The sequence below is a fragment of the Mus musculus genome, chromosome 3 (assembly GCF_000001635.26).
Source record: "Mus musculus strain C57BL/6J chromosome 3, GRCm38.p6 C57BL/6J".
Taxonomy (NCBI): domain Eukaryota; kingdom Metazoa; phylum Chordata; class Mammalia; order Rodentia; family Muridae; genus Mus; species Mus musculus.
The window spans coordinates 26769012-26793269 of NC_000069.6; the positions used below are offsets into that span (position 1 = coordinate 26769012).

General features: G+C 40.0%; 1 protein-coding gene across 3 annotated transcripts in view; it reads left to right on the plus strand.

The window, feature by feature from the left end:
* Spata16 (spermatogenesis associated 16) overlaps nucleotides 1-24258 on the plus strand; it is a 345630-nt gene that overhangs the window by 131392 nt on the left and 189980 nt on the right. For all 3 annotated transcript variants that reach the window (XM_017319720.2, NM_029150.4, NM_027583.3), the window contains exon 4: nucleotides 8494-8583. In XM_017319720.2, the coding sequence (XP_017175209.1) occupies nucleotides 8494-8583 (90 nt within the window). The remainder of the gene's footprint in view (nucleotides 1-8493; nucleotides 8584-24258) is intronic.

Here is a 24258-nt window from a genome sequence, read left to right on the forward strand (position 1 = left end):
ATATATCCATCAGCTCCCTGAGATATAACAGCAACTGTCCAAATTCACAGAGCCAGGAAAAAGTCATAGCATCTGGCGAAGAACTAGAAGCAAATCTCCTCTCTGGAGAAAGGGGTAAAGTTCCTGCCTTCACTGCTGCCAAAGCAGAGGAAAGCTTAAACTCTCTCTCTCTCTCTCTCTCTCTCTCTCTCTCTCTCTCTCTCTCTCTCTCTCTCTCTCTCTCTCGGAGAGAAACCGTCACCTGTCTTCACTCCGGAAAGATATCAAGGGTTCACATGCTCATCAACAAGAAACAGAGGACACTCTTTAGCATGAAGCAAACCACACGTTCAACACAGCTTGGGTGTTAAGAAGAAATTTCCCACAAAGACGGAAACAGAAAGATGAGGACTAGGAAAAGGACACTTGGAAAGAAGTGTCCAGAATTAAGGGAGAAAAAAAATGACAAAGAACATATCTAAGAAGCACAGAGGGTTTTAACGTGATAAAAACAAGGTATCAACAATAAAAGAATATACTGACCATTCTAAAACATGCAAAAAGGAAAATAAGAGAACTAAAAGCCATAGATTGAAAACCAAGAAGCACTTTTATTTACAGAAGATATCGCAATTCATGTAGAAAATGCTAAAATATCTTTGGAAAGCTTGTAGAAGTAAATGCCCTTAGAAATATATATCAAAGTACAAAATCAATGTCCAAAGAAATCAGTTCCATTTCCCTAAGTCAGCAATGAGCAGAGAGAAATCAAAACTTAAAGATCATTATCCCTTATGGAAACAGAAAACATCAAGTACTCTGGAGCAGACCTAACTTATTTGTGTAAGATTTCTCATACTAGGAATTCTAAGACATCAAGGAGAGAAATGAAGACTAAATTGTGGAGAAATCTATTTACTGATTATATTATGCAATATTGTTAAGATATCAAAACTCCCTAAACTTATGTGAAGATTTAAAAATCTCAGTGGACAATTTTAACAACTAACATACCACTTTTTGTAAAATACAGAAAAGTAAAGTATTTTAAAGTTCTATGCAAGTGTGGGGGGAAATGAAGTTGTAAGGGAAAAAAAATCTACACAGCTATAAACACCAATAAATGCCCATTGCCTTTGCCTTATACCATGTACAAACTTGGGCATAGCCTTGTGGGCTCTGAGATAGAATGTCTATCTAAGCACAAGCCCCTAGATTCAATTTCTAGCACTAGAAAAAGAAAATACATAATTAAAACCAAATGATAAATACTAAGCTAGCATGGTGATGTATGCCTTTAATTACAGGACTCAGGAGACAGAGGCAGGTGGATCTCTATATGAAGAGGGCCAGACTGTTCTACATAGTGAGTTCTAAGCTAGGCAAGAGTACATAGTAAGACCATTTAAAAGAAAAAAAAAACAAAAATAAATTAGTAAACATAAGAGAGGCTCACATCAAACAATGCAGACATGTATCTGTGATACCAGATCTCTTGATGGTGGCTTACATCTGTAATCCCATAACTCAGAAGTCTGAAGCAGGATTGCAAGCTCGGGGCTGGTAGTAGCATATACCCCTGGAGGGAAATGCTGAAGACTACGGGCCTCCTGGTAAGAGAATAGACAAGTTCTTATAAAGTTAAGCCCATGCTCACCACGGAACCTGCAATGCTCATCCCAGGTGTTTTCCTAAGACAAATGAAACTTAAAGCTTTGGATCGGTGCAGCTATTTTATTCAATGAAAACAGAACATCTTCAGTTGTTAAATGACCAAAGTGACAATAGGGTGCACTGATAATTTAAAAGAGCAAAAAGGAGAGCAAACTTAATCGTGCAACCGTGGATGCAAAAGTAGTACGACTGTGAAAGATGCTGTACCAAGCAAGGCTGTCTACTGTGGCAGGGCTCAGTGGGAAAGTGCTCAGGAGTGGATGAGGCCCTGCATCTGCCCTTCAGCACTGAAGGAAAATAGTAGCTGCTGTACGGTTCCATTTTTCTAAAATTTTACAGAAAGCCGAGGAAAGGTACTTAGAGTTTATCTAGAGAGAAATGCTATAGGCAAGCAAAATAAAATATACTCACCCTTCTTGTGAATCAAAGCTAAAGTCAGGGGAGAGATAACAAAAAGCTAAAAAGAAAACACACGTTTTTGAGATATTGAGAACAAAAGAAAAATAAATTGTAGGGATGACAAAATTTGATTGGTAAATACAGTTAGCACTCTTTCTCTTGATCCACATCTGCTAATTTAACCAATTACAAATAGAAAATATTCCGTAGGCCATCCGGCCTCACAGTGACGGTGGCAGAAGCCAGCCAGGGTGGAACACCTATGATGAGCAAATCTGTGATGGAGTGATGGAAGAGATAAAAATGCAGAGCAGTTTAGTGCGCTGGGGAGAGAGGCAGAACTGTAGACGTGAAGACTGTGAGGGCCAGGATGATGTGAGTGGCCTGCACTGCCACCTGAGGCCCATGGCAGTGTCCAGATTCATGCTGCCACCGAGGACCATGTCTGGGGACGAGGTCCTACTGCATCTGGGTTTCATGTCAATGTCTGTGGCCCATGTTACCACCAAAGACCACAAGACCTGCATGGTCTGCACTGCTCCCTGAAGCCCTGTTGTTGATGTCTGAGGGCCATGCTGCCACTGGAAGCCATACTGATCTAAGTGGCCTTCATTGCCACCTGAGCATGGTGATTTCTGGGACTATGTTGCCACTGAAGGCCATGTCTAAACCAACAGTCCTACCTCAACCAGGGTCCGTGTTGATGTGTGTAACTCACATTATCATCTAAGACCATGCAGATGTTCGTAGTCTGTGCTGCAACATGAAGCCATGTTGATGTCCATGGGCCTTTCTGTCACCAGGGAAAATATTGATGTGAGTGGCCTGTGCTGCCACCTGAGATGATGTCCGTGGTCCAGGCCCCCTCTAAGATCGTTGTCTGGGTCCATAGACCTACTGCAGCTGGGGGCTCTGTGTGTTCGTGGTTTGTGCTGTTGTCAGAAACCATGTAGAAGCCCACAATCTGTTCTCCCACTGACCAAAATGAGCAAGGGAACTACTTGTGGAGAGATAGCAATGATTGCAGACATATAGTTGAGAAAGAGCAGCATGGCAGACTTCTGTGACAACCCCTACACCCACCCCAACCCCATTCCCCTGGAAACAAGCATGTTCCAGGAAGTGATGAACATTTCTAGACTGAACATGCGCATACTTTTTGCTTTATACTTCCATACTCAATGCATTGTAGCAAGTGTTCACATAGCAATGGCATTGCATTGTGCATTATAGGTAATCTAGACATGATTTAAAGTAACAGAAAGACATATATACATCCCACACAGATACGAACCACTGCATCTTACACAAGAGATTTGAGCACCACAAACGTTGGAACCCACAGGGATCCTGAAACCAATGGCCCATGGATAGTAAGAGGTAATTGTATGAAAGTTGGGCAAATTGAAAACCCAGACTGCAAAATTAATAACTATAACCAAATGAGTTTAAGAAGAATAGCAAAGTTTAAGTCCCTGACAGCTCAATTTCAATCTAATAATATTTTATATTAAAAAAACAGCATAGCATCCTTAATCTTTAACTTTAATATTTGGTTTAGTTTTATAATTTTTGTGAATCATTGTTAATTCTTTACTACATAAGATCAAAAAAAACAGAATCCTGTTATTTTTCTCAAAGCTATATAAAATAAAAAATATCAGTGGAACATAGAAGTGACCCTAGATTTTCTTTTAGTTAATTCCCTTATAAAAAGAATTTAGTCTACACAATAAGACAAGAAAACTAGATATGATTTTTTTCACCAGTAACAATATTTCCAGACAATGTGAATAAATCTGAATTGCTATGATATTAAGTTAGAAGAATACAAAATAAGTTCAAGTATTAGAAGTGAGAACAATAAGTGCTAAGACTATGATGGAAGGAAATTCTGGTCTTACATGCATATATGTAGCATTTCTCAAACATGCATCTCCATGCAGATCACCTGTTCGACCTGTTAACTCAGGCTCAGAAGGTTATGTGCCTGGTAAGTGGGAGCCAACCTTTTAGATTCTAATGAAATCTTCAGTGCTGCTGGTGAACATTTTCTGAACTACAAAGTGCAGATGTGCATACATGCACAGAAGAACATGTGTGTTTACATACATTCTTGTGTACAACTTTCAAAAGTAAGAACTAACATGAAATTAGTGGAACCATTTTTAAAAGCTAAAAGACCCAGTGGATACACTTACAAAACAACTCACATACCTAAGCCTCATGGAACATTGTGGAAGAGTGGGTAAAAGATGGTAAGAGACAGAAGAAGTTTACTGTAAGACTTGAGCTCCTTAGTAATGCAAGAAGCTACACCCATAAAATCTCACCAACATGACTTCCCAGCATGAGCTGACATCAGTAAACATACCAAGGACACCAACAGGCATGCCAAAGTAGACAGAGAAAAGACCACAGGGCCTCAATCCTACACAAAGATCTACAGGCAACTAAGGAATGCTGAGAGCAAGAGAATAGTCTTCTCCAGGGAAGAGAACACCAATGGCTTGTCCAGGACAATGGTCAGCCCTGAAAATACATCTACAGGTAACATCATACAGAAGGGGCAGGTTATGCTTAGTGATGTGCATTATTTACATATACATTTACACGTACATGTAAGAGTAATTAATAAAAAGTGAGGCATGAGTTTGAAAGAGAGCAAGAAGGGGTTCAGTGGAGACTTTGAGTGGAGCAAAAGGAAGAGAGAAATTGAATAATTATACTCAAAATCTTAACAATTAAAAAAATTAAGGCTTGTACAATACCCCAATTCATCTTTAAAAAAAAAGAATGTTAAAATGATACTGAGACCCATAAAAACTGTTTAAGGAAAAAAAAAGTATTACATTTTGGAATAAGAAAACACTATGCCAAAATCAACTAGTACTGCACTGAAGCTCATCAAATCATGTTTTGGTTTTATTAGTTTTGTTTAGCACTTTCGTTTGTATTTATTACGGGTTTGTTTCTGAGTCTGTTCTGAGAAGGATCTCTCTATGTATATATACCCTTTAACTTGCAATCTTCCTGCATTCCCCCACCTCGCCTGGCTCAACGTTTCTTCAATTTAAGCAGATAAAGATTATAAACTTCATAAAGAACGATAAGTGTGTCATAATAACTAATACAGTTCTTCACAACAAAGACCCTAGCCAGCTCTTTCCCTTCCAGGAAGTGAAGGGTATTTATTCCAAACCCATGATACTTAGTACAGTTTCTGTCACAGTACAAGACAGGTCACAGGGAGCATGGCGTGTCAGTCCCAGCACAGGTACAGGTATGCCTGTGAACTCAGCACACAACACTGGTGTAAGGATAAACTGTTGGCCAAATGAATCAGGAAGTCAAGGATAAGGCTGAAACAGACATACATTCTGACCAAACTGTGTCAGATCAAGGTGAACACACATCAAATTATATGAATTACTGTAGAAATAAATGTTAAGGAGTCCACAAACAGAAATCATAAAATGTGTAAGGCTACCACATGCTACAAATTAATTCTTGAAACTAACTTTCTACCCCACATAATCTGTTATTTTACATGATGCCATGCCTGACAACCAAATGAGTAGCCAGGGCCTGCTGCTCTCACCACCTCCATTCTTCTCTCAGAAACTCTGGGCTTCCTATCACTCCTCTGACAGGATTCCTGCTTCTTCCCAGCAGTGCTATCAGCATACCTAACTCAGAGTCATTTCCCTGTGCTGAAAATGAGGCTAATCAGTGAAGAGGCCTTGTTCTGATTACAATTACAGTTTCCTCATGGTAGCCCTGGGGACACTGTCCATTCTGATGTAGTCAGCCTTCTACTTCTCGGCGTTTGAAAGAAAAAGTTATCATCAGACATTTGAAAGAACAAGTTAACATTCCCTCAAATGTCGCACAAATCCTAAAATAGATCTTTAAGAGGACATGTCATTTGAAGAAGCATCAATAAATTAATAAAAGTGTGGAAACTAAGGCTTTGCAACCAGCACTAACATTTGCCTGCCAAATATCTCACAGGAGCGCAACAGGGAAAGCTGCAATTACTACAAGAGGGTCAAAAATAATGGCTGGCCAGATGTAACCTCTCTTCCAACATTTCTAAACGTCCCTTTATGATGTCACCTTCATGGGGGAAACTGGGTCTGTGTTTTCTTTAGGAGCCCCACTTTCAAGTGGGGAATCACATGGTTCAGGGAGGATGAGGTTGTAGTTAAAATAACACAGGCCAGTCTAACAATAGACCAACATCTGATTCAGTATTTGTTCAGAAGCACAGAAGGCTCATAATTACAAGTGGTTTATAAAAATCAGAATGGCTCCCATGCTGTCCCCTTTTCCATGGTCTACCTGCCCACATGAAAAGCTACTCTTTCTGCATCCTGCCCCCCCCCCCCCGATCTGTTCAACTTTTCCCTCATTCCTACTTACAGCCCTCCATCCTTCAACCTAATCCCTTCTGCGTCAAAAACAATTTGTCCATCAGAGCAAGATTCTTGGAAAACTCTTTAGGAGAAACAGGACAGTGCATTACAGACTAGCAACATGCACTCATTAAACAACCGGCCCCGTCGCCTCTGAACATGTGGAGATGAAGGGATGGAACAGTTGGGATCCAAAGGAAAAACTCGGGTAGGAACCAGAAAACCTAGCTTCTGAGACAGAACTGTGTTCTTAAACACTTTGGCTTGTGTGTGAAGGTTGCCTTCAGAAGACCGAGGCAGTAAGCCTGCTTTAGAAACTTGTTTTTATCTGAACTGACAGAACGTTAACAGTGGGTGCTGATCAGTGGCTCTACCTCAGAGCATTAACAGTGGGTTCTGTCAGCAGCTCTACGTTGTATCAAGTGAGCTTCGTGGTAATTCTAAGAATACTACATTTAAGTTAGATCTCACACCAAAACAAGTGTTCCCTGCTCTTTGGGGAGTAAATATTCATTTTCACAAATCATTGCTCATGGAGTTCAGCCCACTCTGGTTAACTGGGACCCTTCTGCTTGAGAAGCCATTGAAGAAGAAACAGGATAGTAAGCAACAGAGATATGTGGCTATTAATGGCTCTTAACTGCAGTTTCCATTGGAGTGAGTCACCTCGTCATCATGTGACTTAACAAGCGTCATGGGCTAGATACAGGGGGTTGTTTCCCTTTTACAATGTTTCTGAGAATGGAATTATTTTAATCTATGAGTTTTTCAACCTCAAGTTCATGATTAGATCCAAAGAGTCTCATGAATTCTCTAAAGTTGTTCATGTATGTTTACATGCATTTTTAAGACAATGGTTTATATCTCTTGGAACTTCTCACAATAAAAGTCAACGGTTTATTTCAATAAATAACCAGTTCCAAACGACTCCCATCAGCCCATGGGCAATCTTACAAAGTGTTACTTAGTAATCTCCTGTTGGCTCTTTAACATCTAAATTCCCACATCTGTAAGCTTAGTAGAAGGTTGCTTTGAAAGTTTCACTATTGGAGGTCTCTCTGTTAATGATGATGGGTGTGAAATGCATCTGCCCAGATCCCAATTCTGTCAAATGTCTTGAATGTTGCCAAGCTCTGGAGGAAGGAATGAAGGGGAATTCCTCTCCGTTTATCTCTACAGAAAGAAGACAGCAGACACATGCTCTTTGCAACTGAATTTGGGTTGAAATGCTAAAACTCTAGGACCCAGCAACATCAGGAGCAGCTCACGTGCAATGACCAGCTTCTCTGGGAGCCAAGTCTTGCAATTACATTGAACAGAAAACGAAGGTCGAACCGAAGAAATCCCTTCCTCAAATTGGCAAGGCCAAAACCAGCCCCCTCAGCTGAGGTACAAAGCCTCTCCCCCAACATGCCACCACACCTCCACAAAGCCTCAGTATCTAATTCAAATGAGTCTGACCCCACCCCTCAGTTACAGCTCCTTTTACCCAAAATTCAACCCCATTTGCAATCTCCCCCTTCATCGAAGTAGCCATGCCAGTGCATGCAATGAAAGTAGAAGTGAAATTGCCTAGGGACACAAAGGAGTAAGGAGGTAAAGAAAAGAAGAGGTGAGCGCATGTGCAAGGTTTTAGACATAAATGTGTATGAAAACAATTCAAAATAAAATAATTAAAAAATGTTAAAGAAGGCATACCGTAAATGGCCTACGATGGACAACTTGTATATTGTCATAAGCAAATCCAACAGCACCATGTGGTATATACAGTATAAGTTAGGTATGTTTGCTTTATCATTACTACGTCAGTGCTGCCAAGTAGCTTTTATGATGCAAACTTAATTTGTTTTTCAATCATGCTGGATTGCTTGTCTTCTCTGACGAATCACAGAAGAGTTCTCATTTATTAGTTCATTTTAAGATGATATTGAAAATTGAATACATGTGATTACGTTCCTCTACACTTCTGGTAATTGTCCTTTAAGGATCTAATGGCATTTGTATTTCCTTCATCTTTTTACAGGAGTATTGTTTTAAACCCAGCCTATTTCCGAAACCATCTTCGTCAGGCAGCCGTGTTTAGATGTCTGGAGAGATACTCAGAAGCTGCCCGGTATGTTTGTTACAACTTTCTGAAGATTTATTTAAAGTTAAATTAATTTTACCCTCAGATTCTGGTAATAGCATAAGAGGACATTCCATTTCTCTCATGGAATATGATTTTATCCGAATTATTGTCTTATAAATGTCAAGCCAACAATTATTGAGTATCTTTTTCTTTAATTAAAGCTATTTCATGTTCATAGCTCTTAGCAAAATTCAAACTTTCCAGCCATGAGGTCATTAGTGATGATGGGAAGACTTCCATAGATTTTAGAGTGAACTTGACCTCAGAAGTCTCCAGGATGTTCTGACTGTAGTGACACAGTTCTGTGACTCAAGCTGTGGAGATGAAGTCAGGTCATAAGGGAAGGACTCCAGCAAACCAGAAGTCCACACCTAAAGAAGTGGCACCTGATGGGTAGCAAAGGATTTCGAGAATTGTTATCTCTTGGACCTCACTATTCGAAAGGAAGCCAAGTGGAGCAGTAGCTAATGTTCTCAGCCCCAGAACCTACATTTTTGGCAAAAAAAATAATAATAATAATTTAAGAGTCACATAGCAGCTTAAGTGCCCATCCTAACATCATAGGCAAGGTTGTTTGTCTTCCAGGGTCAAATTCAATATGCTCATTCATTCTCTTTGACCAGTTTCCTCAAGAAACTTCTCTTTTCTCCTACAGAAGCCTACTGTTTTATATGGCCATTTTCAGGAATTCTGTGGGAAAAAGCATATGGGAAGTTTTTAGAATTTCTCCAATCACAACTTCCAAGATCAAATCTATATGACTAAGGAGAAGATGTCTAGTCTCTGGGGGACTACTGTCTCTAGAGCATATATAACTCTCTATATAAGTTTTTCTTTAAGGAGTAAGTAAGATGGTTCCATAGCATTGACACTGTGATAAGTCCACCTGTCTAACGTGGGTCCATACACTGGTAGAAGTTCATATGTAATGACTGTGAATACCATGAGGATGCTCAAATGAACAGTAGAGTTGGCCGTAACTGTTCCTGCTTTATAGTCATGCAATACAATGTTTTACTTGTGGGTTATGATCGACCCACTATGAAATATAAAAACATTTTTATCACTCTCTTCACACTCCATTTTCCATATACTGTTTGTTGAATGTATGTTTTTCTATTGAACTTGTATATACCTTCTTCCTAGGTTTTTTGTTTGTTTGTTTTTTGTTTTTTGTTTTTCTTCACTGGGTTGTCCTTGAGACGTGCTTTCCTGTGTGAAAGAGAAGAAAATTAAGAGACAATCCTTTGGGCAAATGATTCTATAAAAGGAGGTTTGAAAGTCTGGGGACATGGTTTAATTGTAAAGTTCTTGTCATACAAACATTAAGACCTGAGTTTGGGTCCTTGGCACCCATGTAAAAAATCTGGATGCACAAATCTCAGAGGTGAGGAGAAAGAGACTAATATATCTCTAGAGCTCACTGGCCAGCCAGTCTTGCTGAATTGCTGTATTCCAGTTCAGTGAGCAACACACCCATCTCAAAAAGGAGGGTAGAGATGATTGAAGACACCCAGTGTTGACCTCTGATGCCCACACAGAAACCTATGAAAGTACATACACAAATACACACACACACACACACACACACACACACACACACACACACAAAGGGAGTTTGTTAAACTTTTGTAACTCAACACAGAAGAATCTAATTCCAAGTCCCAGCCAAAACACATCCTATACAAGGTGGCTTGCTGACGTGTTGTGAATTGAATCTCAATGTCCATAGAAATCTACCTACTTACCTACAATCTGAGGCCCAGGTTGCAACAGGTACATAACCTACCCGAGGTTTTCTTGTGATGATTTGAAAGACAAAGTAGTTAAACTGGAATTTAGAGGGAGATGATGGTTAAACAATTGGAAAAATTAGAAGTTTGGGGAGAATTTATAAGTTAGATATCAAGAAATGGACAAATCCAAGTTTGATTTGTTGGTTAGTTAGTTAATTGGTTGGTTGGTTGGTTGGTTGGTTGGTTGGTAAATTGGTTGGTTGGTTGGTTCATTGGCTCATTGGTTTTGTTTATAAAAAAGGTGGATGCCAACAAATCATGGGTTATATCTTAATATTATCAGACTTAACTGAGCCCAGAGTATTGACCAGAAGTCATTACGGGTCTCAAAACAAGCAATGAGTTGGAAAATTAGAATATATTAGTAATATTTACCATACAACACTGACAAGGGCAATTCCACTGTTCTTGCCATGTCCCCTGCAGAGCAATAGATGCTTCTGTTTGATACCATTGGGTGATGACTTGACAAGAAGCTCCAATCAAGTTCCTGATATCATTGGCTATGCTGCTGTGCACTTTTCCCCAAAGAGAACTAGACACAATTGCTATCGCATCCAGCCACTCACCATAGGCAGGAAATGCTGTGTTTCCTTGGCAATTGTCTGCATAAAGTATCAGCCATGCTCACCAGTACTACCACAGGAGTAAAAAGATGAATGTCATAGACTTGTTCTATGTATCTGCTTAGACATTGGCTCCATAATATAAACTAGTACATGCAGCATTCATTGTCATCAGCAGGTCACTTCAAGATTTGGGTAGTTTGCTGCATGCATTACAAGCATAACATACTGAAATAATCTGCTAAGCCAACACACCAAGTCTCCTGTAATGTCACGTAATCATGTTTCTGGCCTTGACAGCCACTAACCAAAAAAAAAAAAACAATGTTAATTATGTGAAGTAGTCAAGATAAATTCTAATTCTCAATAATTATATTGCTCAGCCCATTTTTTTTTCTCAAAATGTGATATGTTCAGGAAGTCCTTGGAAGCTGAATAACTGAGGCAGTCTAAGTCTGACCACCTTTCTGAGGAAGGGGTTCTAAAGAAACAGGACAGAAGGATTCCTAGGACAGTATCATGAGGGAACGTGTCTCACCAACAAGGCCAAGAATGCTACTGGAATTGGCTGGAAATCTCAGCCAGGTTTACAATAGGCAGATCCCTTTATCATGTGTAGCCTTGGCTGGCCAGGAACTTACTCTGTAGACCAGGCTGGCCTCAAACTAACAGAGATCTGCCTGTCTCTGCTGCCTGAGTGCTGTGATTAAAGATGTGCACCACTCCTGCCCAGCTGCATATATTCTTTATTAGTAATACATTTAGCAATTTTTAGTTAGAAGACAAAGCAGTGGCTTTCACTGAGCTTTTTCATACACGTGTGCCGCCATAATTTGCCTTTATTTTTGCCTATCCCTTCTCCCACCTCTTGCTGGGTCCCTTTTTCCCATCCCATAATGCCCCTTCTGCATTTGTGTCACATATACCGCATTCCGCACTCGTCCTTACCATGTATATGCAAAGTTGCAATTCAACATACATATAAGACTATGCAACACTTATCTTTCTGAGACTGGCTTATTTTAAGATCTGTGGTTGCATCCACTTTCCTTTCTCATCCTTTTCTGCGGCTGATTTTCTATTCTGCTGATGAAAGGGATTCTTGGTTTTGGGTATTTTTTTCCTGTGAGGAGGGTTTTAATTCCACTTTTTAATCTCTCAGGTATCAATTCCTGTGCTGTTAGAGTACTTTAGAGTACTTGTCAGCCTCTGGGGGTATATTGACATGCTTCCCTTACATTTACCTGTAGCATTTCCAAAGTTTCATGTTTTATGTTAACATATTTAATACATTTAAAATTATGTTCATGTAGAGTGAAATGAGGATCTAGTTTCAGTCTTTTGCACTGGAAATCCAGTTTCCTTGGCACCATTTGTTAAAGAGGCTGTCACTTTTCCAATGTGCATGTGGGTTATAGGAACTGAGCCCAGTTCCTCTAGAGAGCAGAGAGTGTTAACTCTGGTGTGTGTGTGTGTGTGTGTGTGTGTGTGTGTGTGTGTGTGTGTGTATGTGTGTGTGTGTGTGATGGTTTGTATATCCTTGGACTAGGGAGTGGTACCATTTGAAGGTGCGGCCTTGTTGGAATAGGTGTGACCTGGTTGGAATGGGTGTGTCACTGTGGGTGTGGGTATAAGATCCTCACACTAGTTGCCTGGAAGTCAGTCTTCCACTAGCAGCCTTTGGATGAAGACATAGAACTCTCAGCTCCTCCTGCGCCATGCCTGCCTGGATACTGCCATGCTCCCTCCTTGATGATAATGGACTGAACCTCTGAACCTGTAAGCCCGCCCCAATTAAATGTTGTTTTATTAAGACTTGCCTTGGTCATGGTGTCTGTTCACAGCAGTATAACCCTAACTAAAACAGTGTGTGTGCACGTGTGTGTTTGTGTGTGCTTGTGTATGTGTGTGCATTTCTGTGTGTGCTTGTGTCCATATGTATGTGTGTATGTGCCTGTGTGTGTTTGTGTGTGTGTGTGTGTGTGTGTGTGTGTGTGTGTGTGTTCGTACATATGTGTTAGGCATGTGTTTTATTTTCTATACTTGCTTATGTGTCTACTTATTATTAATTTTATTTTTATTAATTTTAATGATGTGCCTGTGTGCAGGTATGTGCATATGAGTGCAGAAGATAGCAGTGTTAAATAGCCCTGGGCTGAAGTTACTGGCACCTGTGAGCTGCCTGATATGGGTTCTGGGAATCAAACTTGGGTCCTTTAGAAGAGCAGCCCACATTTCTTAGCCAGTGAACAATCTCTTCACTTTCTCCTCTCCTAAGAGGCCCCAGCATTTGGAATGGCTGTATTTGTGTGAGTTTGTATATGGGTCTTCTGTTCTTTTCTGATTCTTGATTCATTTTGTGCCAGTCCCATGCTGTTTGTTTCTCTAGTTCTGTACTGTAACTGAGATCAGATACTGCAATCCCTTCAACATTACTCTTTCTGCTTAAAATTTCTTTGCCTGTTAGGATTTTGTGCTTCCAAATGAATTTTATGATTTTTCCCCTGCTTCTATGAAATATCCCACTGGAAATGTGATGGGAGTTAACCTTTGGTCTATAGGTTTCTTTTGGTAATTAATATAACCATTTTCACAATATTAATCCCAACTGCCATGAGCATGGGAAGTCCTTTGGTTTTCTATTTTCATCTTCAATCTTTTCAGCATCTTAAAGTTTTCATTGCAAAAATCTTTTACACTTAGGTTAGGATTATTTATAGGTTGTTGTCCTCTCCCTAGGCTGTTTCAGAGCGGTCTTTTCGTTGCCTTTGTAGGATTTTTTTAAGCTATAGTAAACAATTTTTCCTTATTTCTCAGTAAGTTCATTTCTGACATATAGAGAAGCTCCTAGCATGTGAATTTTAATTTTGTGTCTTAACTACTTTATTGAAAGTGTTTACGTGGTGTGCAAGTTTTCTAATAGAGTCTTTACTGTCTGATATATAAGACCAGGTCTCTGAAAGCAGAATAGTTTGACTTCTTCCTTTCCTATTTATATTCCTCTCATTTCTTTGCCTTATCTTACTGCTCTAGCTAAGTATTCTAGAACTACATTGAATACGGATGGAGAGAGAGAGAGCACTCTTATCTTAAGCTTGATGTTAGAAGAAATGCTTTCAGGTTGTTTTTCCTATTTAGCATAATGTTGCCTCTGATTTTTTTCATGTGTACCCTTTAACTTATTAAGATATATTTCTTTGATTCATATTTTCTTTGGACTTTTGTTGTGATGGAATATTGAAGTTTATCAAATACAATTTCTATATCTATTAAGGTTATATTAAGATTTCCATCTTTGAATCAGTTTCTGTGGCTACTGTATTTATTTAATTGTTTATTTTAATCCATCTCTGCATTCTGAAGCCTACCTTATCGTGGAAGTTTGTTTTTTTTTTTTTTTTTTCATGTCTCTGTGAATTTGGTTTGTAAGAATCTTATTAAGTTATCAATATTCATTGGGGAATAATAGTTTCTTCTTGCATGTATCTTTATTAAGTTTGATCTCAGGGTAATGCTAGTTTTGTAGGGTGACTTTAGTCATAGTTTATTTTTTCTGTTATATGGAACAGCTTGGGACATTAGACATTACTCAAAAGTGAGATAGACTTTGTCAGTGAGTTCATCCGACTGTAGGAATTTTCTTATCACTGTTGATTTTACTGTTTGCTTGTTGTGGGTCTGTCTAAATTGTTATGTCTCCGTGATTTAATTTGTAAGCAATATGTATGTAGGGAATTATTTACTTTTTGTATATCTTCCAGTTTTTAATATAGTTTTAAAATATTCCTAATTATCCTATGAATTTAGATGAAATATTATTAGAGGTAATAACCACCCTTCTCATCTCTAATTTTATTAATCTGGGTCTTCTCTATATCCAATACCTTTTCATCATAAGAGCCCCTAAAATACTAGGAATAGAAGGAACTTATCCCAGCATAACAAATGCTGTGTCAGACACACCTAAGGTCAATATTATACTAAGGAGGGAGAAACCCAAGCCATTTGTACTCAAATCAAAAAACAAACCCTAGGAAATTAGTCTGAACAGGTTAGAGGGAACGCCAGAGAACCGGACAGCTTCTGGGATGGGCAGAAGCACAGAGCCGCTGAGGCAGCACCCTTGGCGGGCCGCAGACAGCCGGCCACCGTCCGGACCAGAGGACAGGTGTCGGCCTGGCTTGGGGAGGCGGCCTCAGCCTCAGCAGCAGCAGTTGCCATCTGGGTTCCAGGACTCCGCGGGACCTAGGAAATTAGTCTGAACAGGTTAGAGGGTGCGCCAGAGAACCGGCCAGAGAACCGGACAGCTTCTGGGACGGGCAGAAGCACAGAGCCGCTGAGGCAGCACCCTTGGCGGGCCGCAGACAGCCGGCCACCATCCGGACCAGAGGACAGGTGTCCGCCTGGCTTGGGAGGCAGCCTCAGCCTCAGCAGCAGCGGTCACCATCTTGGTTCCAGGACTCCCTGGAACTTAGGAATTTAGTCTGCACAGGTCAGAGTCTGCACCACAGAAGCTGACAGCTTCTGGGAACTGCCAAAGCAACACAGCTTCTGAGAGAGGCCCTGTTTTGGGCCTTCTTCTTCGACCAGGAGGAGGCCCAAAAACAAGATATCTGCGCACCTTCCCTGTAAGAGAGCTTGCCAGCAGAGAGTGCTCTGAGCACTGAAACTCAGAGGAGAGAATCTGTCTCCCAGGTCTGCTGAGAGACGGTAACAGAATCACCAGAAGAACAATCTCTAAACAGAGTCAACTATAACTACTAACTGCAGAGATTACCAGATGGCGAAAGGTAAACGTAGGAATCCTACTAACAGGAACCAAGACCACTCACGATCATCAGAACCCAGCATTCCCACTTCACCCAGTCCAGGGCACCCCAACACACCCGAAAACCTAGACCTAGATTTAAAAGCATATCTCATGATGATGGTAGAGGACATCAAGAAGGACTTTAATAAATCACTTAAAGAAATACAGGAGAACACTGCTAAAGAGTTACAAGTCCTTAAAGAAAAACAGGAAAACACAATCAAACAGGTAGAAGTCCTTACAGAAAACGAGGAAAAAACATACAAACAGGTGATGGAAATGAACAAAACCATACTAGACCTAAAAAGGGAAGTAGACACAATAAAGAAAACTCAAAGTGAGGCAACACTAGAGATAGAAACCCTAGGAAAGAAATCTGGAACCATAGATTTGAGCATCAGCAACAGAATACAAGAGATGGAAGAGAGAATCTCAGGTGCAGAAGATTCCATAGAGAACATCGGCATGACAATCAAAGAAAATGGAAAATGCAAAAAGATCCTAACTCAAAATATCCAGGAAATCCAGGACACAATGAGAAGACCAAACCTACGGATAGTAGGAGTGGATGAGAATGAAGATTTTCAACTCAAAAGACCAGCAAACATCTTCAACAAAATTATTGAAGAAAACTTCCCAAATATAAAGAAAGAGATACCTATGAACATACAAGAAGCCTACAAAACTCCAAATAGACTGGACCAGAAAAGAAATTCCTCCCGATACATAATAATCAGAACAACAAATGCACTAAGTAAAGATAGAATATTAAAAGCAGTAAGGTAAAGTATTCTACGACAAAACCAAATTCACACATTATCTCTCCATGAATCCAGCCCTTCAAAGGTTAATAACAGAAAAAAACCAATAAAAGAACGGGAACAATGCCCTAGAAAAAACAAGAAGGTAATCCCTCAACAAACCTAAAAGAAGACAGCCACAAGAACAGAATGCCAACTTTAACAACAAAAATAACAGGAAGCAACAATTACTTTTCCTTAATATCTCTTAACATCAATGGTCTCAACTCCCCAATAAAAAGACATAGACTAACAAACTGGCTACACAAACAAGACCCAACATTTTGCTGTTTACAGGAGACACATCTCAGAGAAAAAGATAGACACTACCTCAGAATAAAAGGCTGGAAAACAATTTTCCAAGCAAATGGTATGAAGAAACAAGCTGGAGTAACCATCCTAATATCTGATAAGATTGACTTCCAACCCAAAGTCATCAAAAAAGACAAGGAGGGGCACTTCGTTCTCATCAAAGGTAAAACCCTCCAAGAGGAACTCTCAATTCTGAATATCTATGCTCCAAATACAAGGGCAGCCACATTCATTAAAGAAACTTTAGTAAAGCTCAAAGCACACATTGCACCTCACACAATAATAGTGGGAGACTTCAACACACCACTTTCACCAATGGACAGATCATGGAAACAGAAACTAAACAGGGACACACTGAAACTAACAGAAGTGATGAAACAAATGGATCTGACAGATATCTACAGAACATTTTATCCTAAAACAAAAGGATATACCTTCTTCTCAGCACCTCATGGTACCTTCTCCAAAATTGACCACATAATAAGTCACAAAACAGGCCTCAACAGATTCAAAAATATTGAAATTGTCCCATGTATCCTATCAGATCACCATGCACTAAGGCTGATCTTCAATAACAAAAAAAATAACAGAAAGCCAACACTCACGTGGAAACTGAACAACAATCTTCTCAATGATACCTTGGTCAAGGAAGGAATAAAGAAAGAAATTAAAGACTTTTTAGAGTTTAATGAAAATGAAGCCACAACGTACCCAAACCTTTGGGACACAATGAAAGCATTTCTAAGAGGGAAACTCATAGCTCTGAGTGCCTCCATGAAGAAACGGGAGAGAGCACATACTAGCAGCTTGACAACACATCTAAAAGCTCTAGAAAAAAAGGAAGCAAATTCACCCAAGAGGAGTAGACGGCAGGAAATAATCAAACTCAGGGGTGAAATCAACCAAGTGGAAACAAGAAGAACTATTCAAAGAATTAACCAAACGAGGAGTTGGTTCTTTGAGAAAATCAACAAGATAGATAAACCCTTAGCTAGACTCACTAGAGGGCACAGAGACAAAATCCTAATTAACAAAATCAGAACTGAAAAGGGAGACATAACAACAGATCCTGAAGAAATCCAAAACACCATCAGATCCTTCTACAAAAGGCTATACTCAACAAAACTGGAAAACCTGGACGAAATGGACAAATTTCTGGACAGATACCAGGTACCAAAGTTGAATCAGGATCAAGTTGACCTTCTAAACAGTCCCATATCCCCTAAAGAAATAGAAGCAGTTATAAATAATCTCCCAGCCAGAAAAAGCCCAGGACCAGATGGGTTTAGTGCAGAGTTCTATCAGACCTTCAAAGAAGATCTAATTCCAGTTCTGCACAAACTTTTTCACAAGATAGAAGTAGAAAGTACTCTACCCAACTCATTTTATGAAGCCACTATTACTCTGATACCTAAACCACAGAAAGATCCAACAAAGATAGAGAACTTCAGACCAATTTCTCTTATGAATATCAATGCAAAAATCCTCAATAAAATTCTTGCTAACCGAATCCAAGAACACATTAAAGCAATCATCCATCCTGACCAAGTAGGTTTTATTCCAGGGATGCAGGGATGGTTTAATATACGAAAATCCATCAATGTAATCCACTATATAAGCAAACTCAAAAACAAAAACCACATGATCATCTCGTTAGATGCAGAAAAAGCATTTGACAAGATCCAACACCCATTCATGATAAAAGTTCTGGAAAGATCAGTAATTCAAGGCCCATACCTAAACATGATAAAAGCAATCTACAGCAAACCAGTAGCCAACATCAAAGTAAATGGAGAGAAGCTGGAAGCAATCTCACTAAAATCAGGGACTAGACAAGGCTGCCCACTTTCTCCCTACCTTTTCAACATAGTACTTGAAGTATTAGCCAGAGCAATTCGACAACAAAAGGAGATCAAGGGGATACAAATTGGAAAGGAGGAAGTCAAAATATCACTTTTTGCAGATGATATGATAGTATATATAAGTGACCCTAAAAATTCCACCAGAGAACTCCTAAACCTGATAAACAGCTTCGGTGAAGTAGCTGGATATAAAATTAACTCAAACAAGTCAATGGCCTTTCTCTACACAAAGAATAAACAGGCTGAGAAAGAAATTGGGGAAACAACACCCTTCTCAATAGTCACAAATAATATAAAATATCTCGGTGTGACTCTAACTAAGGAAGTGAAAGATCTGTATGATAAAAACTTCAAGTCTCTGAAGAAAGAAATTAAAGAAGATCTCAGAAGATGGAAAGATCTCCCATGCTCATGGATTGGCAGGATCAACATTGTAAAAATGGCTATCTTGCCAAAAGCAATCTACAGATTCAATGCAATCCCCATCAAAATTCCAACTCAATTCTTCAACGAATTAGAAGGAGCAATTTGCAAATTCATCTGGAATAACAAAAAACCTAGGATAGCAAAAACTCTTCTCAAGGATAAAAGAACCTCTGGTGGAATCACCATGCCTGACCTAAAGCTTTACTACAGAGCAATTGTGGTAAAAACTGCATGGTACTGGTATAGAGACAGACAAGTAGACCAATGGAATAGAATTGAAGACCCAGAAATGAACCCACACACCTATGGTCACTTGATCTTCGACAAGGGAGCTAAAATCATCCAGTGGAAGAAAGACAGCATTTTCAACAATTGGTGCTGGCACAACTGGTTGTTATCATGTAGAAGAATGCGAATCGATCCATACTTATCTCCTTGTACTAAGGTCAAATCTAAATGGATCAAAGAACTTCACATAAAACCAGAGACACTGAAACTTATAGAGGAGAAAGTGGGGAAAAGCCTTGAAGATATGGGCACAGGGGAAAAATTCCTGAACAGAACAGCAATGGCTTGTGCTGTAAGATCGAGAATTGACAAATGGGACCTAATGAAACTCCAAAGTTTCTGCAAGGCAAAAGACACCGTCAATAAGACAAAGAGACCACCAACAGATTGGGAAAGGATCTTTACCTATCCTAAATCAGATAGGGGACTAATATCCAACATATATAAAGAACTCAAGAAGGTGGACTTCAGAAAATCAAATAACCCCATTAAAAAATGGGGCTCAGAACTGAACAAAGAATTCTCACCTGAGGAATACCGAATGGCAGAGAAGCACCTGAAAAAATGTTCAACATCCTTAATCATCAGGGAAATGCAAATCAAAACAACCCTGAGATTCCACCTCACACCAGTCAGAATGGCTAAGATCAAAAATTCAGGTGACAGCAGATGCTGGCGAGGATGTGGAGAAAGAGGAACACTCCTCCATTGTTGGTGGGATTGCAGGCTTGTACAACCACTCTGGAAATCCGTCTGGCGGTTCCTCAGAAAATTGGACATAGTACTACCGGAGGATCCAGCAATACCTCTCCTGGGCATATATCCAGAAGATGCCCCAACTGGTAAGAAGGACACATGCTCCACTATGTTCATAGCAGCCTTATTTATAATAGCCAGAAGCTGGAAAGAACCCAGATGCCCCTCAACAGAGGAATGGATACAGAAAATGTGGTACATTTACACAATGGAGTACTACTCAGCTATTAAAAAGAATGAATTTATGAAATTCCTAGGCAAATGGATGGACCTGGAGGGCATCATCCTGAGTGAGGTAACCCAATCACAAAGGAACACACACAATATGTACTCACTGATAAGTGGATATTAGCCCAAAACCTAGGATACCCAAGATATAAGATACAATTTCCTAAACACATGAAACTCAAGAAAAATGAAGACTGAAGTGTGGACACTATGCCCCTCCTTAGAAGTGGGAACAAAACACCCTTGGAAGGAGTTACAGAGACAAAGTTTGGAGCTGAGATGAAAGGATGGACCATGTAGAGACTGCCTTATCCAGGGATCCACCCCATAATCAGCATCCAAACGATGACACCATTGCATACACTAGCAAGATTTTATCGAAAGGACCCAGATTTAGCTGTCTCTTGTGAGACTATGCCGGGGCCTAGCAAACACAGAAGTGGATGCCCACAGTCAGCTAATGGATGGATCACAGGGCTCCCAATGGAGGAGCTAGAGAAAGTACCCAAGGAGCTAAAGGGATCTGCAACCCTATAGGTGGATCAACATTATGAACTAACCAGTACCCCGGAGCTCTTGACTCTAGCTGCATATGTATCAAAAGATGGCCTAGTCGGCCATCACTGGAAATAGAGGCTCATTGGACACACAAACTTTATATGCCCCAGAACAGGGGAACGCCAGGGCCAAAAAGGGGGAGTGGGTGGGTAGGGGAGTGGGGGTGGGTGGGTATGGGGGACTTTTGGTATAGCATTGGAAATGTAAATGAGCTAAATACCTAATAAAAAAATGGAAAGAAAAAAAAACAAAACAAAACAAAAAAAAAACAAAAACAAAACCTGAGTGTCCATTTGTCTTAGTTTGGCTTTTACTGCTGTGAGCAGACACATTACCAAGGCAACTCTTATAAGGACAACATTTAATTGGGTCTGGCTTACAGGTTCAGTGGTAGTAAATTATCAGCAAGGCGGGAACATGGCACATCCAGGCAGGCATGGTGCAGGAGGAGCTGAGAGTTCTACATCTTCATCTGAAGGCTGCTAGCAGAATACTGACTTCTAGGCAGTTAGAATGAGGGTTTTGACGCCCACACCTAAAGTGACACACCTATTCCAAAAAGGCCATGCATATACCAAACAGGGCCACACCATCTAATAGTACCACTCCCTGGGCCAAGTATATACAAATCATCACACTATTTCTCTATGATTATTCAATATTGGGATTGAAGTCTTGGATACCATAATAATACAAAAACGAAGAAATGAAAAGGATATAACCATAAGGGAAAACATCAAAGTATGTTTATTTATAGATGATGTTATTCTACACAAAAGACTCCCTAAAGACTTTGCCTGAAAACTCTTATAGCTGTAAAAAACTGTCAGCAAATGTGATGGTAAACAAAATCAACATACAAAAATCACCAACTTTCTTGTATACCAACAACAAACATGCTGTCAAAGAAATCAAGGAAGTTGCCTCAAAAGACAAATGAATACTTTGGAATAAACCTAATCAAGGAAGCAAAAGACCTCCATGAGGAGAACTTGAAATCAGTGAAGGAAGACAGTAAAGAACAAAACATAGAGAGGTGGCAGTACCCCTGGAGTGCAGAGCTTAATATTATGGAAACAGCTATGTTTTCAAAAGCAGTCTAGATCCAGTGGAATATCATCCAAACTGCAAAGCCATTCTCTAAAGGAATAGAAGTCTTAAAATACATGTTGATAGTACTAACAGAGGATCCCGCAATACCTCTCCTGGGCATATATCCAGAAGATGTTCTAACCAGTAAGAAGGACACATGCTCCACTATGTTCATAGCAGCCTTATTTATAATAGCCAGAAGCTGGAAAGAACCCAGATGCCCCTCAACAGAGGAATGGATACAGAAAATGTGGTACATTTACACAATGGAGTACTACTCAGCTATTAAAAAGAATGAATTTATGAAATTCCTAGGCAAATGGATGGACCTGGAGGGCATCATCCTGAGTGAGGTAACCCAATCACAAAGGAACTCACACAATATGTACTCACTGATAAGCAGATATTAGTCCAGAAACTTAGAATACCCAAGATATAAGATACAATTTGCTAAACGCATGAAACTTAAGAAGAACGAAGACCAAAGTGTGGATACTTTGTCCCTTCTTAGAATTGGGAACTGAACACCCATGGAAGGAGTTACAGAGACAAAGTTTGGAGCTGTAACAAAAGGATAGACCATCTAGAGACTTCCATATCCGGGGATCCATCCCATAATCAGCTTCCAAACACTGACACCATTGCATACACTAGCAAGATTTTGCTGAAAGGACCCAGATAGAGCTGTCTCTTGTGAGACTATGCCGGGGCCTAGCAAACACGGAAGTGGATGATCACAGTCAGCTATTGGATGGATCACACGGCCCCCAATGGAGGAGCTAGAGAAATTATCCAAGGAGCTAAAGGGAACTGCAACCCTATAGGTGGAACAACAATATGAACTAACCAATACCCCAGAGCTCTTGACTCTAGCTGCATATGTATCAAAAGATGGCCTAGTCGGCCATCACTGGAAAGAGAGGCCCATTGGACACGCAAACTTTATATGCCCCAGTACAGGGGAACCCCAGGGCCAAAAAGGGGGAGTGGGTGGGTAGGGGAGTGGGGGTGGGTGGGTATGGGGGACTTTTGGGATAGCATTGAAAATTTAAACGAGGAAAATACCTAATTAAAAAAAGAGAGAGAGAAGTACAAAGATGTCTTTGTTCAGACCAGAAAAAAAAAAAACATGTTGAAGCCTAAAAGACCCCAGAGTTAATGTCAAGCAGATGATGACAACTTCAGCAACCCTATATTTGGAAAAGATGCTAAAATATACACTGAAAACATCCCTTTCCACAAATGGCTCTGGGAAAACTGGATGTCCACATGAAGAAAAATAAAGTAGACCCCTATTTCTCACCTTATATAAAGAATCAATTCTAAATGGACCAGGGACCTCACTATAACAGCCTGAAACTCTGAAATGTTAGAGGGAAAGGTGGGGAGAGCACATTAGGACATGGGGAGGAACTTTCTGAATATCATGCAGGTCACTTGACTATGACACCAACACCCTGAAAATGGGACTCTCGAAACAGCCAAACTTCTGAAGGGCTTAGGCCATACACAGTTAATTCAACGAAAGGATGGCAGAAACCCTTTGCTGGTAGTATTTATGACATCCCCGTTAGTGTCTGAACTAACAAATGCACCAATAACTAAAACAGCTACACAAGAAATTAACCAAGGAATCCCAGCACTCAGGAGGCAGAGGCAGGTGGATTTCTGAGTTCAAGGCCAGCCTGGTCTACAAAGTGGGTTCCAGGACAGTCAGGGCTATAGAGAGAAACCCTGTCTCGAAAAAAACAAATAAACAAACAAACAAACAAAAAAGAAATTAACCAAGGAATAAGTGAACTAATAGATGAATGGACAATGCAATGAAATGAAATACAAATAACTAATAAAATAGGGAAATGTTCAACATCCTGAGCACCCAAGAGATGCAAATTAAACTTACATTGTGGTTCTATATCTCCCATTGGAATGGCAGAAAACAAACTACAGAAGTGGGTGAATAAAGGAATAAAGAAGCTGGGAATAAAGGGTACTGTTGTATACACTGGTCAGAATGTACACAAGCCAGCACTGTGGAGGTCAGTGTGGTGCTTTCTCAACAAGCTAAACTTGTCCCAGATATTTTACCCCAAATAGCTGGGTATTTACCCAAGAGAATCTGAGTCGCCAAATCAGAAAACTCAATGTTTACTGCAGCACCATTCA